Genomic DNA, 13,886 nt, shown 5'->3' on the forward strand with positions numbered 1-13,886 from the left:
CATACAGGTCTTTTGTCTCCCTAGGTAGGTTTATTCCTAGGTATTTTATTCTTTTTGTTGCAATGGTAAATGGGAGTGTTTCCTTAATTTCTCTTTCAGATTTTTCATCATTAGTGTATAGGAATGCAAGAGATTTCTGTGCATTAATTTTGTATCCTGCTACTTTACCAAATTCATTGATTAGCTCTAGTAGTTTTCTGGTAGCATCTTTAGGATTCTCTATGTATAGCATCATGTCACCTGCAAACAGTGACCCCTTTACTTCTTATTTTCTGATTTGGATTCCTTTTATTTCTTTTTCTTCTCTGATTGCTGAGGCTAAAACTTCTAAAACTATGTTGAATAATAGTGGTGCGAGTGGACAACCTTGTCTTGTTCCTGATCTTAGAGGAAATGGTTTCAGTTTTTCACCATTGAGAACGATGTTGGCTGTGGATTTGTCATATATGGCCTTTATTATGTTAAGGTAAGTTCCCTCTATGCCTACTTTCTGGAGGTTTTTTTTATCATAAATCGGTGTGGAATTTTGTTGAAAGTTTTTTCTACTTCTATTGAGATGATCATATGGTTTTTCTCCTTCAATTTGTTAATATGGTGTATCTCATTGATTGATTTGCGTATATTGAAGAATCCTTGCATCCCTGGGATAAACCCCACTTGATCATGGTGTATGATCCTTTTAATTTGCCGTTGGATTCTGTTTGCTAGTATTTTGTTGAGGAGTTTTGCATCTATGTTCATCAGAGATATTGGCCTGTAGTTTTCTTTTTGTGACATGTTTGTCCTGTTTTGGTATCAGGGTGATGGTGGCCTCATAGAATGAGTTTGGGAGTGTTCCTCCGTCTGCTATATTTTGGATGAGTTTGAGAAAGATAGGTGTTAGCTCTTCTCTAAGTATTTGATAGAATTCTCCTGTGAAGCCTTCTGGTCCTGGGCTTTTGTTTGTTGGAAGATTTTTGTTTGTTTGTTTTTTGCAGTACTCGGGCCTCTCACTGTTGTGGCCTCTCCCGTTGCGGAGCACAGGCTCCGGACGCGCAGGCTCAGCGGCCATGGCTCATGGGCCCAGGCGCTCGGCAGCATTGTGAGACCTTCCCAGACAGGGGAAAGAACCCGTGTCCCCTGCATCGGCAGGCGGACTCTCAACCACTGCACCACCAGGGAAGCCCTGTTGGAAGATTTTTAATCACAGTTTCAATTTCAGTGCTAGTGATTTGTCAGTTTATATCATGTATATCTTCCTGATTCAGTCTCGCAAGGTTGTGCTTTTGTAAGAATTTGTCCATTTCTTCCAGGTTGTCCATTTTGTTGGCATATAGTTGCTTGTAGTAATCTCTCATGATCCTTTTTTATATCATGTATATCTTCCTGATTCAGTCTCGCAAGGTTGTGCTTTTGTAAGAATTTGTCCATTTCTTCCAGGTTGTCCATTTTGTTGGCATATAGTTGCTTGTAGTAATCTCTCATGGACCTTTGTATTCCTGCAGTGTCAGTTGTTACTTCTCATTTTTCATTTCTAATTCTATTGATTTGAGTCCTCTCCCCTTTTTTTCTTGATGAGTCTGGCTAATGTTTTTTTCAATTTTGTTTATCTTCTCAAAGAACCAGCTTTTAGATTTATTGATCTTTGCTGTTGTTTTCGTCATTTCTTTTTCATTTATTTCTTATCTGATCTTTATGATTTCTTTTCCTCTGCTAACTTTGTTGTTGTTGTTTTTTCTCTTTCTCTAATTGCTTTAGGTCTAAGATTAAGTTGTTTATTTGAGATTTTTCTTGTTTCTTGATGTAGGATTGTATTGCTACAAACTTCCCTATTTCCTCTTCATTTGTTTGGTCTGGTGGGTTTTTACTTTGCTCCTTCATCTGCTGTGTATTTCTCTGTTTCCTCATTTTGCTTCACTTACTGTGTTTTTGGATCTCCTTTTTGCCATCTGCAAGTTTGTAGTTCCCATTGTTTTTGGTGTCTGCCCCCAGTTGGTAAGGTTGGTTCAGTGGGTTTTGTAGGTTTCCTGGTGGAGAGGCCTGGTGCCTGTGTTCTGATGGATGAGGCTGGATCTTGTCTTTCTAGTGGGCAGGACCACATCTGGTGGTGTGTTTTGGGGTGTCTGTGAACTTATTATGATTTTAGGCAGCCCCTTTGCTAACGGGTGGGGTTTTATTCCTGTCTTGCTAGTTGTTTGGCATGTGGTGTCCAGCACTGGAGCTTGACGGATGTTTAGTGAAGCTGGGTCTTAGCGTTGAGACAGAGATCTCTGGGAGAGCTTTCACCAACTGATATTACATGGGAAGGGTGGTCTCTGGTGGACCAATGTCCTGAACTCGGCTCTCCCACCTCAGAAGCTCAGGCCTGACACCCAGCTGGAGCACTAAGACCCCGTCAGCCACATGGCTCAGAAGAAAAGTGAGAAGAGAAAGAAAGAAAGAAAATACAGTAAAATAAAGTTATTAAAGTGAAAAAAAATTTAAATTATTAAAATAAAAAAATTTAAAAAGTAATTTAAAAAAAGAGAGCAACCAAACCAATAAACAAATCCACCAATGATAACAAGTGCTAAAAACTATACTAAGATAAACATAAAAATCAGAAACTGGTCAGTCGTATACAGCAAACCCCAAGTCTACAGTTGCTCCCAAAGTCCACCGCCTCAATTTTGGGATTATTAGTTGTCTATACAGGTATTCCACAGATGCAGGGTACAGCAAGTTGATTGTGGAGATTTAATCCGCTGCTCCTGAGCCTGCATGGAGAAACTTCCCTTTCTTTTCTTTGTTCATGCAGCTCCTGGGTTCAGCTTTGGATTTGGCCCTGCCTCTGCATCTAGGTCACCCTCTGGCGTCTGTTTTTGCCCAGACAGGAGGGGGTTAAAAGAGCGGCTGAGTAGGGGGTTCTGGCTCACTCAGGCTGGGGGGAAGGAGGGGTACGGAACATGGAGAGAGCCTGCTGTGGCAGAGGCTGATGTGATGTTGCAACAGCCTGAAGCGTGCCGTGTGTTCTCCTGGGGAAGTTGTCTCTTGATCATGGGACCCTGGCAGTGGTGGGCTGCACAGGCTCCTGGGAGGATTATGGATAGTGATCTGTGCTTGCACACAGGCTTTTTGGTGGCTGAAGCAGCAACCTTAGCATTTCATGCCAGTGTCTGGTGTCCACGCTGATAGCCACGGCCCCCGTCCATCTTTGAAGCTCATTTAGCTGGTGTTCTGAAGCTTGTTTAGGTGGTGTTCTGAATCCCCTCTCCTCGCCCACCCCAAAACAATGGTCTCTTGACTCTTAGGCAGTTCCAGACTTTTTCCCGGACTCCCTCCCAGTTAGCTTTGGTGCACTAGCCCCCTTCAGGCTGTGTTCACGAAGTCCTCTCCCTGAGATCTGAACTCTGAAGTCCGATCCTCAGCTCCCAGACCCCACCCGCCCTGTCAGGTGAGAAAACAAGCCTCTCAGTCTGGTGATGCTGGTCGGCACTGATCCTCTGTGCATGCATCTCATGCATGCTTGCATCTCTCCGCTTTGCCCTCTGCACCCCTGTTGCTGCACTCTCCTCCGTGGCTCCGAAGCTTCCCCTCCCTGCTGACCCCTGTTTCCACCAGTGAAGGGGCTTCCTAGTGTGTGGAAACTTTTCCTCCTTCACAGCTCCCTCCCAGAGGTGTAGGTCTCATCCCTATTCTTTTGTCTCTGTTTTTTCGTTTTTCTTTTGCCCTGCCCAGGTACGTGGGGAGTTTCTTACCTTTTGGGAAGTCTGAGGTCTTCTGCCAGCGTTCAGTAGGTGTTCTGTAGGAGGTGTCCCACATGGAGATGTATTTTTGATGTATTTGTGGGAAGGAAGGTGATCTCCACGTCTTACTCCTCTGCCATTTGAAGGTCCTTCAAAAATGATCTTCTACAGCAGGTTTATCAGGCAAAATAAAGAATCTGAGTACTTGAAAGTTGATCTCTTGATACTAGTTATGAAGGGATCTTTATAGTCCTTTCTGGTGTCCAAGGTCTTCTGCTAGTTTTCAGCTGGTGTTCTGTGAGAATTGTTGCATCTATAGCTGTATTCCTGATGTATCTGTGGAGAGAGATGAACTCCACGTCCACCTACTACCCTGCCATCTTGAATATCTCCAGTGTTTCTTGAATGAATCCCCTTCCATATGCAGAAGCAACCCCCAAATTCCTAGTGTCCTTAATATCCTGTCCCAAATGTCAACATGGTCTCATCCCAGGCATCTATCACTTCCAATTGATACCACTTCTGTACCACAACTTGCAGTAACCAGTCCCATTACTTTGCCTCTCCGTTGTTGTTTGTCTTTGAATCCTCCTTTAAATCAATCAGAGGAGGCATCTTGCTCTTGTCTTAGTATGTATAGTGAAAATTTTGTAGGTTGATGTTGGTTATCTACAGGTTTGTAAAACAGGCTCAAGGTGTGGAGCTTGGGCTACGACAGAAGATTCTGGATTCCAGATTGAACGTGGCCAAAGCACTGTAACAATACAACAGACTTCATGGCCAAGTGGTGAATAACTTTCTAACAAAAATGTTTTCCACTAGGGGCTTCACAGGGGTTCTAAAATTTATGATTTCTAATTCTATGATTTCCCTTTGGTCATTGCTGTTGGAAGTTGCATCCTCTCTTGGATCAGCTTTTCAAACTGAAAGTATTTGTTAATCACTCAGTTGTTCTAGAAGCAAAAGAAGATAATCATGGGCTAACCCTAAATTGGCTTCAGCCTGCCTTAAACTACGGTGAGGGCGATTGGAATAGATGAGAGAATGCAGTCATCATGACTCTGATTTTTTTCCAGTCCAGATATCCTAGTGAGAAAGAAAAAATTGGGAGTTATCTCCCAGGAGGGGAGTTTGGAGGAAAAAACAAGTAAAGGTAATCATAATTTAAACCAAGATATTATGGTCTCTCAACTGAACTTAATGTGCTGAGGAAGCTGGGTCTATACTCTGTGTTCTGTTGACCTATGTAGAGCTTAGAACATCTGCCTGCTGATCAGCAGTACAAATTGATCATTCAGTGTTCAAAGTACTGCTCCAGACATCATCTGGGGCATGCACCTAGAACAGTGCCTGGCACATGGTAGGTGCTCAAAAAATCACTGTTGAGTGAATAATGAATGCAGAGGGAAAAAACAGGTAATTGAAGGCATAGTCTCATTCCCTGGCAAGCATCTAGATTTGGGAACAAGGAGGAACCCGTGTTGGTGAGACTGAAAAATGACGGAGATGGAAATATCCTAAGCATAAAAGTAAAGTCCAATTAGGTCTGGTTGGAGGAAGGGCAATAACTACTCATATCTAATACATATCAAGACCAGCAGTAAGCATTCTACATGCACAGCTTTATTTGATATTCCCAAGAATGCCATTACACTTCAGTAGTTTGTTCTAACCATTATTACTACAATTACCAATGTCTTTAGTGTAATTGTCTTTACTTTTTCATGTATTTGTTTATTTTGATAGATGGATGGGCCAGAAAGTGTGGTTATGGAACTGGCAGATGCAGGAAACATTACAAAGAAAATGAGAAGAAGAAAGAAAAATGTGGGTTAAGAAAGCTTTGCTGCATCCCTGCAAAGCATAAACTATCAGAACTTGCCAAGAAAGAAGAGATGACCTATAGGGCTATGGCAAGTACAGCTAAGTATCAAGACTTCTGACAAGAGAATTTTTGCAGTTATTGTAATGAGTCAGTAAGGTGGCTATCCAGGTCACCTGCATGGTCCTTAGATCTTTAGTATCTAAGGATACTGGGTCCTTACATGATCCATTAAAAAATATATATTCATTCCAGCTATCATTCTTTCTTGTCTCTCCAGTCCTCTATACCTTAACATCCCTAGGTTGTCCCAGGGTATTACTGGGATATCAGTTCTCATGGTAAACCAGTTTTATAGAATCTGAATACTGAATTCCTAAGCCTCTGACTAGATGCTGTAGGCTCTGAATGTGGAAGTTTTCCAGGCTAAAGCAAATTCCACCGTGGTCACACATTCTTATCTAATGTCTCATCCTGGATTGTTGAGACAGACCAGTGTGATCCAGAAATCTTTTTTTGCCTCTTTGGCTCAAGGTTTACCCCAAGGCTCTGCCTTATTGTCTCACTCTTGGAATTTGCCCCTTACCCCAACCCCTTAATCACACTTGGCTGTGAAAAAATTGGCATGTCTTCTGACCAGGAGACAACAATTACCTGTCCCAAACAAGTGGAAGGGGAAAATAGTAAAACAAGAAAACTAACTAACTAAACAACAAAAAAACCCTCAAATTTTACTGAGAACTTACTGTGTGCAATGCCTTGTCTTAAGCACTTTACATATATAACTTCATTTTGCCCTAACAATAGCTCCATGAGGTAGGAAATAGTATTGTGTCCTTTGGCCAGAAGAGGAAACTAAGTCACAGAGAGTTTAAGTGACTTGCCCCAAGTGGTACAAATATCTAGCTCAGTAGCAGGACTTTGAACCCATGATGCCTGAGCTCAGACATTATTCTTCCTTAAGGTGGAGAAATGATTGCTGCAGTAATAAAAGCTTCCCTTTACTCTTCCCACCCAGGATCTACTTCCTTAATGTGGAAGGTGTAGTGAAAGGGAAAGTTTTGTGAGCCTCCTTGTGGTTAAAATGTGTAACAAACCCAGCACTAAATGGCATATCCAGGCACAAATAGAAATTATCCCCAGTTGCAGTTAAGGAGGAAGTTGTTCCCATTTAGCAGACAGTCTTAGTTTAGAGGCCAATGCCAGTCAGGTCTAAAGTTGAATATTATCCCTAGCCTCTGTTGACATAATAACTGGAGAATGTACACTGAAGACAAGGTACATAAATCATCAAATAATGGCAGTTTCTAACCCTTCAACTCATTTCTCAAAGTACTTTCACTTCAGTTCTCTAGTTTTTTTCCACTGTAATAATATGAGGTAACATTCAGGTCCCAAACCTTACAGGATGTCCTTGGGATATCTGGGGAGTGGCTTAGAGACTGGATCTCAGATTACTTAGGCACAGTGATTCCAATGAACACTTCAATTCCAACCCAGACTACACCAATGGCTGCAGACAATACCTTCAAGCTTACCTGTTCTTGAACTAAGTGTTTTAATGTATTTTTTGGCTAGAGGAATTAGGCCCACAAGTAGACCCAGGAGTCTTAGAGAGTTTCATAAACATGACTCCATGTCCACAGTCCCAAAGAAGTGAAAAGGATGCAGGGGAAATACAGATATGTTAATAGGATGGGACTAAGTCATCTTACTACTTACTTTGTCCAGCCCCAAAATGGAAGTATTAGATTATAAAATCCATATGCCTTTCAACTCTTAAAGCCATTTTCACTCTTTAAATTATGGTGAAAATCCATTCTTTACCTATGACTTCAGAAGATGCCATCTTAGATAGCAAAGGCATGAAGAATGAAAAGAGACTGAGAAACAGGAGAGTGCTCTCAACATAAATACTCAAACCATAATCCTAAAATACATCCCAGATACCTTCTTCTTCCTCACTGCTCCCTGCCCCCACTCATCATGTCAGCCACAAAGAGCTTCCAGGTCTGCCTCCATCGCACCTATTCTCCATCCCTACCTCTACTATTCTAATTCAGCCATCATCTTTCCTTGACCATTGTTATGGGCTGAATTGCGTCCCCTCAAAATTCATATGTTGAAGTCCTAATCCCCAGTACCTCAGAATGGGACTGCATTTGGAGATAGGATAAACAGGTAATTTAAAGAGGTAATTAAGTTAAAATGAGATCATTAGGGTGAGTACTAATCCAAATGACTGACATTTTTATAAGAAGAGATTAGGAAACAGACACACCACAGAAGGAAATCCATGAGAAGACACAGAGGAGAGGGACATCTACAAATCAAGGAGAGAGACCTCAGAAGAAATCAATCTCACCAGCACCTTGACTTTTAGTTTCCAGAATTGTGAGAAAATTAAGTTCTGTTGTTTAAACCACCCAGTCTGTGGTACTTTATTATGGCAACCCTATCAGATTAATGTACACATACTATAACATTTGCATCCTATTGACCTCTTTGTCTCTCTTTATGCCTTTGACTCACTCCAATCTTTCCATACAGTTGCCAGGGGATCATTTCTAAAACCCAAATCTGACATTTTTGTTTTTCCTCCCAAACCCTTCAAAAGCTGTACAGTGATTACAGGAATCAATTCTAAACTCCCTTTATGATAATCCCCTGCTCACCTCAGTAGTGTCCCTTTCAATGCCCACCATGGACCTCACAAGCAACTTGTGTTCTTGGGAATTAATATATTTCTTGCCCTTTTTTATACATGTCCCCTTTTACTGAGAAGGTTCTTCTTGCAAACCAGACTTATGCTTCTCTGTAAGCAACACCCAAACAGTTCTACCTTCCTTAAGCCATATATATTCATTCCTTTTTTTCCTCAAGAGGAATCTTTATTTACTTTTTTACAAATAAAAATTGTATATATATTTAAGATAACATCATGATGATTTGATATATGTATACATAATCAACTTAATTAACACAGCCACCACATCGTATTGTTGCCTTTAAAAAAATTTTTTTTGTTGAGGTATAGTTGATTTACAATGTTGTGTTAGTTTCTGGTGTATAGTGAAGTGATTCAGTTATACATATATATATATATTCTTTTTCATATTCTTTTCCATTATAGTTTATTACAGGATATTGAATAGAGTTCCCTGTGTTATACAGTAGGGCTTTGTTCTTTATCTATTTTATACATAGTAGAGTGTATCTGCTAATCCCAAATTCCTAATTTATCTCTCCCCCACCCTCTTTCTCCTTGGTAACCATAAGTTTGTTTTTTATGTCTGTGAGTCTGTTTCTGTTTTGCAAATAAGTTCATTTGTATCATGTTTTACATTCCACGTATAACTGATATCATATGTTATTTGTCTTTCTGACTTACTTCACTTAGTATCTCTAGATCCACCCATGTTGCTGCAAATGGCAATATTTCATTCTTTTTTTATGAGTAACATTCCATTATACATATAGCGCAGGTTTCCACTAGCTATCTATTTTACACATGGTAGTGTATATATGTCATCCCAATCTCCCAATTCATCCCACCCCCCTTCCCCACCATGTCCACATGTCCATTCTTTACGTCTGCATCTCTATTCTTGCCCTGAAAATAGGTCCAGTTGTACCATTTTTCTTTTGATTTGCCTTTCTCTGATAATTAGTGATGTTGAGCATATTTTCATGTGCCTTTTGGTCATCTGTATGTCTTTTTTGGAAAAATGTCTATTTAGGTCTTCTGCCCATTTTTTTGATTGTCTTGTTCATTTTTTGATATTGAGTTGTATGAGTTTTTAAATATATTTTGGATATTAACTACTTATCAGTTGTATGGTTTTCACATATTTCTGGAGATTGCCTTTTAACTTGGTTGATTGTTTCCTTTGCTATGCAGAAGCTCTTTAGTTTGATGTAGTCACACACTTAATTTTGCATTAGTTGCCTGTGCTTTTAGAGTCAAATTCAAAAAAACCATTGCAGGACTAATTTCACATAGCTTTCCACTATGTTTTCTTCTAAGAGTTTTATGGTTTCAGGTCTTACATTTAAGTCATTAATCAGTTTTGAGTTGATTTTGTGTATGGTGTAATATGTCTTTTATTTTCCCTTGGTTAAGTTTAGCTAAAGCTTCGTTATTTTGTTTATGTTTTAAAAAAATCAACTCAGTTTTGTTGACCTTTTCTATTGTCTTGTTAGTCTCTTTTTATTTCTGCTGTAATCTTTATTATTTCCTTCTTTCTGATAACTTTGGGCTTAGTTTGTTCTTTTCCCAGTTCCATGAGCCATAAAGTAGGTTATTGATTTGAGATCTGTCTTTTTTCTTAATATAAATAGTTGGCACTAAAAACTTCCATCTTAGAACTGCTTTTGCTGCATCCCAAGACTTTGGGTATGTTTAGTTTTCATTTTTGGTTGTCTCAAGTACTTTTCAATGGAATGTGTATTTAATTTCCACATATTTGTGGATTTTATAGTTTTTTTCCTGTTACTTATTTCTAGTTTTATTCCATTGTTGTCAGGAAAGCTACATGATATAATTTCTATCTTCTTGAATTTGTTGAGCCTTGTTTTGTGGCCCAACATATAATTGATCTATCATGGGAAATTTCCACATGTACTTTAAAAGAATATTTATTTTGTTGCTGTTGAGTGGAATGTTCTGTTAATGTCTGTTAGGTCCATCTGGTCTATCATATTATTAAAATCCATTTTCTTATTGATTTTCCATCTGCATGATCCATCTTTTTTTTTTTTTTTTTTTTGTGGTATGCGGACCTCCCTCTGTTGTGGCCTCTCCCGTTGCGGAGCACAGGCTCCGGATGCGCAGGCTCAGCGGCCATGGCTTACGGGCCCAGCCGCTCCGCGGCATGTGGGATCCTCCCAGACCGGGGCGCGAACCCGGTTCCCCTGCATCGGCAGGCGGACGCGCAACCACTGCGCCACCAGGGAAGCCCGATCCATCTATTTTTAAAAGTGAGGTATTTAAGATCTCTACTCTTATTGTATTGCTGTATATTTCTCCTTCAGTCGTGATAGTATTTGCTTTATATACTTATGTAATACAATTTTAGGTGTATATATTTATAATTGTTATATCCCTTTAATTGATTCCTTATCATTATGTAGTGACCACCTTTTTTTCATTTGACTAATTTTTACTAAAAGTCTAATTTTTCTGATATAAATAGAGCCACCTCTACTCTCTTCGGTTACCGCTTGCATAAAATATCATTTTCCGTCCTTTCACTTTCAACCTATGTGTGTTCTTAAAGCTAAAGTGAGTCTCTTCTAGGCAGCATTTAGTTGGATCTTGTTTTTTCAATCCACTAAGCCAGTCTGTGTGTGTGTGTTTGAGAATTTAATCCATTCACATTTAATGTAATTACTAATAGAGAAGGTGTGCTCAAGATGGGAGAGTAGAAAGACCCTGAGCTCACCTCCTCCAGTGGGCACACCTGAATCACAACTGTTTACAGAATAACCATCTATGAGACAGACCTGGAGACTAGCAGAAAAGATTTTCCAAAACTAAAGATATAAAAAGGGAAGCACAGCAAGATGAGTGGAAGTGCAGGGATACAGTATAGTCAAGATGCCTGATCCTAGGTAGATGACCCACAAAAATGGGAGTATAATCACTATTGCAGAGGTATTCCCAAGGAGTGAAGGGTCCAAGCCTTATATCAGGCTCCTCAGCCTGAGGTTCCTGCACTGGCAAGATGAGCCCCTAGAACATCTAGCTTTGAAAGCCAATGGGGCTTGCATATGGGAGAACTGGATAGCTGTAAGAAACAAATATTACGCTTTTAAAGGACACAGACAAAATCTCACAGACTCCAACTCCTGGCACAGAGGCAAAAATTTGAAAGGAGCCTGGGTCAGACCCACTTGGAGAACCTCCCAGAAGGGCAGGAGGCAACTTGGACTCCCCCTGGGGACATAGATGCTGGTGGCAGCCATTTTGGGAAGTCATTTTACCACAGAGACACTGGTTCTAGCATCACCATTTTTGAGTCTCCCTCCTAGCCTATTATTGCTGGGGGCTTACCTGCCCACTATTGGGCCAGCTTCAGCCACAGGACTCACTGGCCTCTGTCCAGCACCCCTAGACCTTACAGCCTGCCACCCTGGGACCTGGCCCCACCAACCAGTGGGGTGGCAACAGCCCCAGGTGTCCCTGGCCCCAAAAACAAGCTGTACTGGGGTCCATCTCCACCCACCAGCAGGCTAGCACCAGCCATGGGTCCCAAGGACCAGGCAGCCAGCCACACTAGGACTTGTTCCCACTCACTAGTGGGCCAGCACCAGCTTCAGACACTCCAGCTGTGCTGGGACCAAGCCCCACATACCAGTGGGCCAGCAAAAACCCTGGTCACCCCAAGCCACAGAACCAGTCATGCCAGGAGTTGACCCCACCCATCAGTGGGCTGGCAGCCTCCACATGAGACACAGTATGGCAGCCAACCAGGCCAGGGCCTACCCTGCCTACCACCATGCCCACAGTAGTCAGCCCTCCTGCAGCAGAACGGCCAATGCAGCCCACATAGAAGGCACCCCTAGAGCATATACCACTGTTAACCAGAGGAAAATATGCTGCTGAGTCCCATAGGATATCTCTTACACAGGGCCACTTCTCCAAATTCAGGAAATATAACTGACCTACCTAATACATAGAAATAAAAACAGAGAATTAAGCAAAATGAGGAGACAGAGAATTAAGCAAAATGAGGAGACAGAGGACTATTTTCCAAAAGAAAAAACAAGACAAAAACCTCAGAATGAGAACTTTATGAAGTGGAGATAAGCAGTCTACCTGATAGAGTTCAAGGTAATGATCATAAAGATGCTCAATGAAGTCAGGAGAAAGATGGATGAAAACAGTGAGAAGTTTAACAAAGAGTTAGAAAATATAAAGAACCAGACAGAACTGAAGATTACAATAACTGAAATAAAAATACACTAGAAGGAATCAAGAGTAGAGTAGATGATGCAGAGGAACAGATCAGTGATCTGGAAGATAGAGTAATAGAAATTAGCAAGGTAAAGAGAAAAAGAAAACCTATAAAAACAGAAGATATGTCCAAGACAACGTCAAGCTTACTAACATTTGCATTATAGGGATCCCAGAAGGAGAGGAGAAAGAGAAAGTGGCAGAAAACTTATTTGATGAAATGATAGCTGAAAACTTCCTTAACCTGGGAAAGAAAGCAGACATTCATGTTTAGGAAGCAGAGAAATTCCCAAACAAGATAGACCCAAAGAGGTACAAACCAAGACACATTATAATTAAAATGGCAAATTTAAAGATAAAAAGATTTTCTTAAAAGAAGAAAGAGAAAAGCAACTAGTTACATACAAAGGCACTCCCATACCCACCACTGACTTTTCAGCACAGACTTTGCAGGCCAGAAGGGAGTGTCTTGATACATTCAAAGTGATGAAAGGAGAAAACTTACAACTAAGACTATTCTACCCAGCAAGGTTATCTCTCAGTATTGAGGAAAAGATAAAGTTTTATAGACGTGCAAAAGCTAAAAGAGTTAACCACCAATAAACTGGCCTTGTAAGAAAGGTTAAAGGACTTCTCTAAACAAAAAAGAAAAAAACACAACTGGAAATAAGGAAATTATGAAAGGAAAAACTCACTAGTAAAGGAAAACATACAGTAAAAGTAGGGGATCAAATACTTATAAAGCTAGTAGGAAGGTTAAAAGACAAAAGTTGTAAAATCATCTATATCTACAATAAGTAGTTGAGAGATACACAAAATATGACCTGGAGACAAATGAAAATGATACACAACAGTCCAAAATCTATGGGATGCAGCAAAAGCAGTTCTAAGAGGAAAGTTTATAGTGATACAAGCCTACTTCAGGACACAATAAATGTCTCAAATAAACAATCTAACCTTACAGCTAAAGGAACTAGGAAAATAAGAACAAACAAAACCCAAAGTTAATAGAAGGAAAGAAACAATAAAGATCAGAGAAAAAATAATTAAAATAGAGGCTGAAAATAATAGGAAAGATTAATGAAACCAAAAACTGGTTATTTGAAAAGATAAACAAATTGATAAATGTTTAGCCAGACTTCTCAAGAAAAAAAGGGAGAGGGCTCAAATCAATAAGATCAGAAATGAAAGAAAAGAAGTTACAACTGACTCCACAGAAATATGAAGGATCATAAGAGATTACTATGAATGATTACATGTCAACAAAATTATAACCTATAAGAAATGGATAAATTCCTGGAAACATATCATCTCCCCAGAATGAATAAGGAAGAAATAGAAAAGATGAACAGATTACTAGTAAAGAAATTGAAAAAGTAATTTTAAAAACTCTCAACAAACT

At 40.0% G+C, this 13,886-nt stretch overlaps 1 protein-coding gene across 1 annotated transcript in view; it reads left to right on the forward strand.

The window, feature by feature from the left end:
- LOC112066205 (beta-defensin 115) overlaps positions 1–5,647 on the forward strand; it is a 7,522-nt gene extending 1,875 nt beyond the window's left edge. Inside the window, exon 2 of the mRNA XM_024128608.1 lies at positions 5,451–5,647. Within this exon, the coding sequence (XP_023984376.1) occupies positions 5,451–5,647 (197 nt within the window). The remainder of the gene's footprint in view (positions 1–5,450) is intronic.
- The last annotated feature ends 8,239 nt before the right edge of the window (positions 5,648–13,886 follow it).

This window comes from Physeter macrocephalus, chromosome 14, assembly GCF_002837175.3.
Source record: "Physeter macrocephalus isolate SW-GA chromosome 14, ASM283717v5, whole genome shotgun sequence".
NCBI lineage: Eukaryota > Metazoa > Chordata > Mammalia > Artiodactyla > Physeteridae > Physeter > Physeter macrocephalus.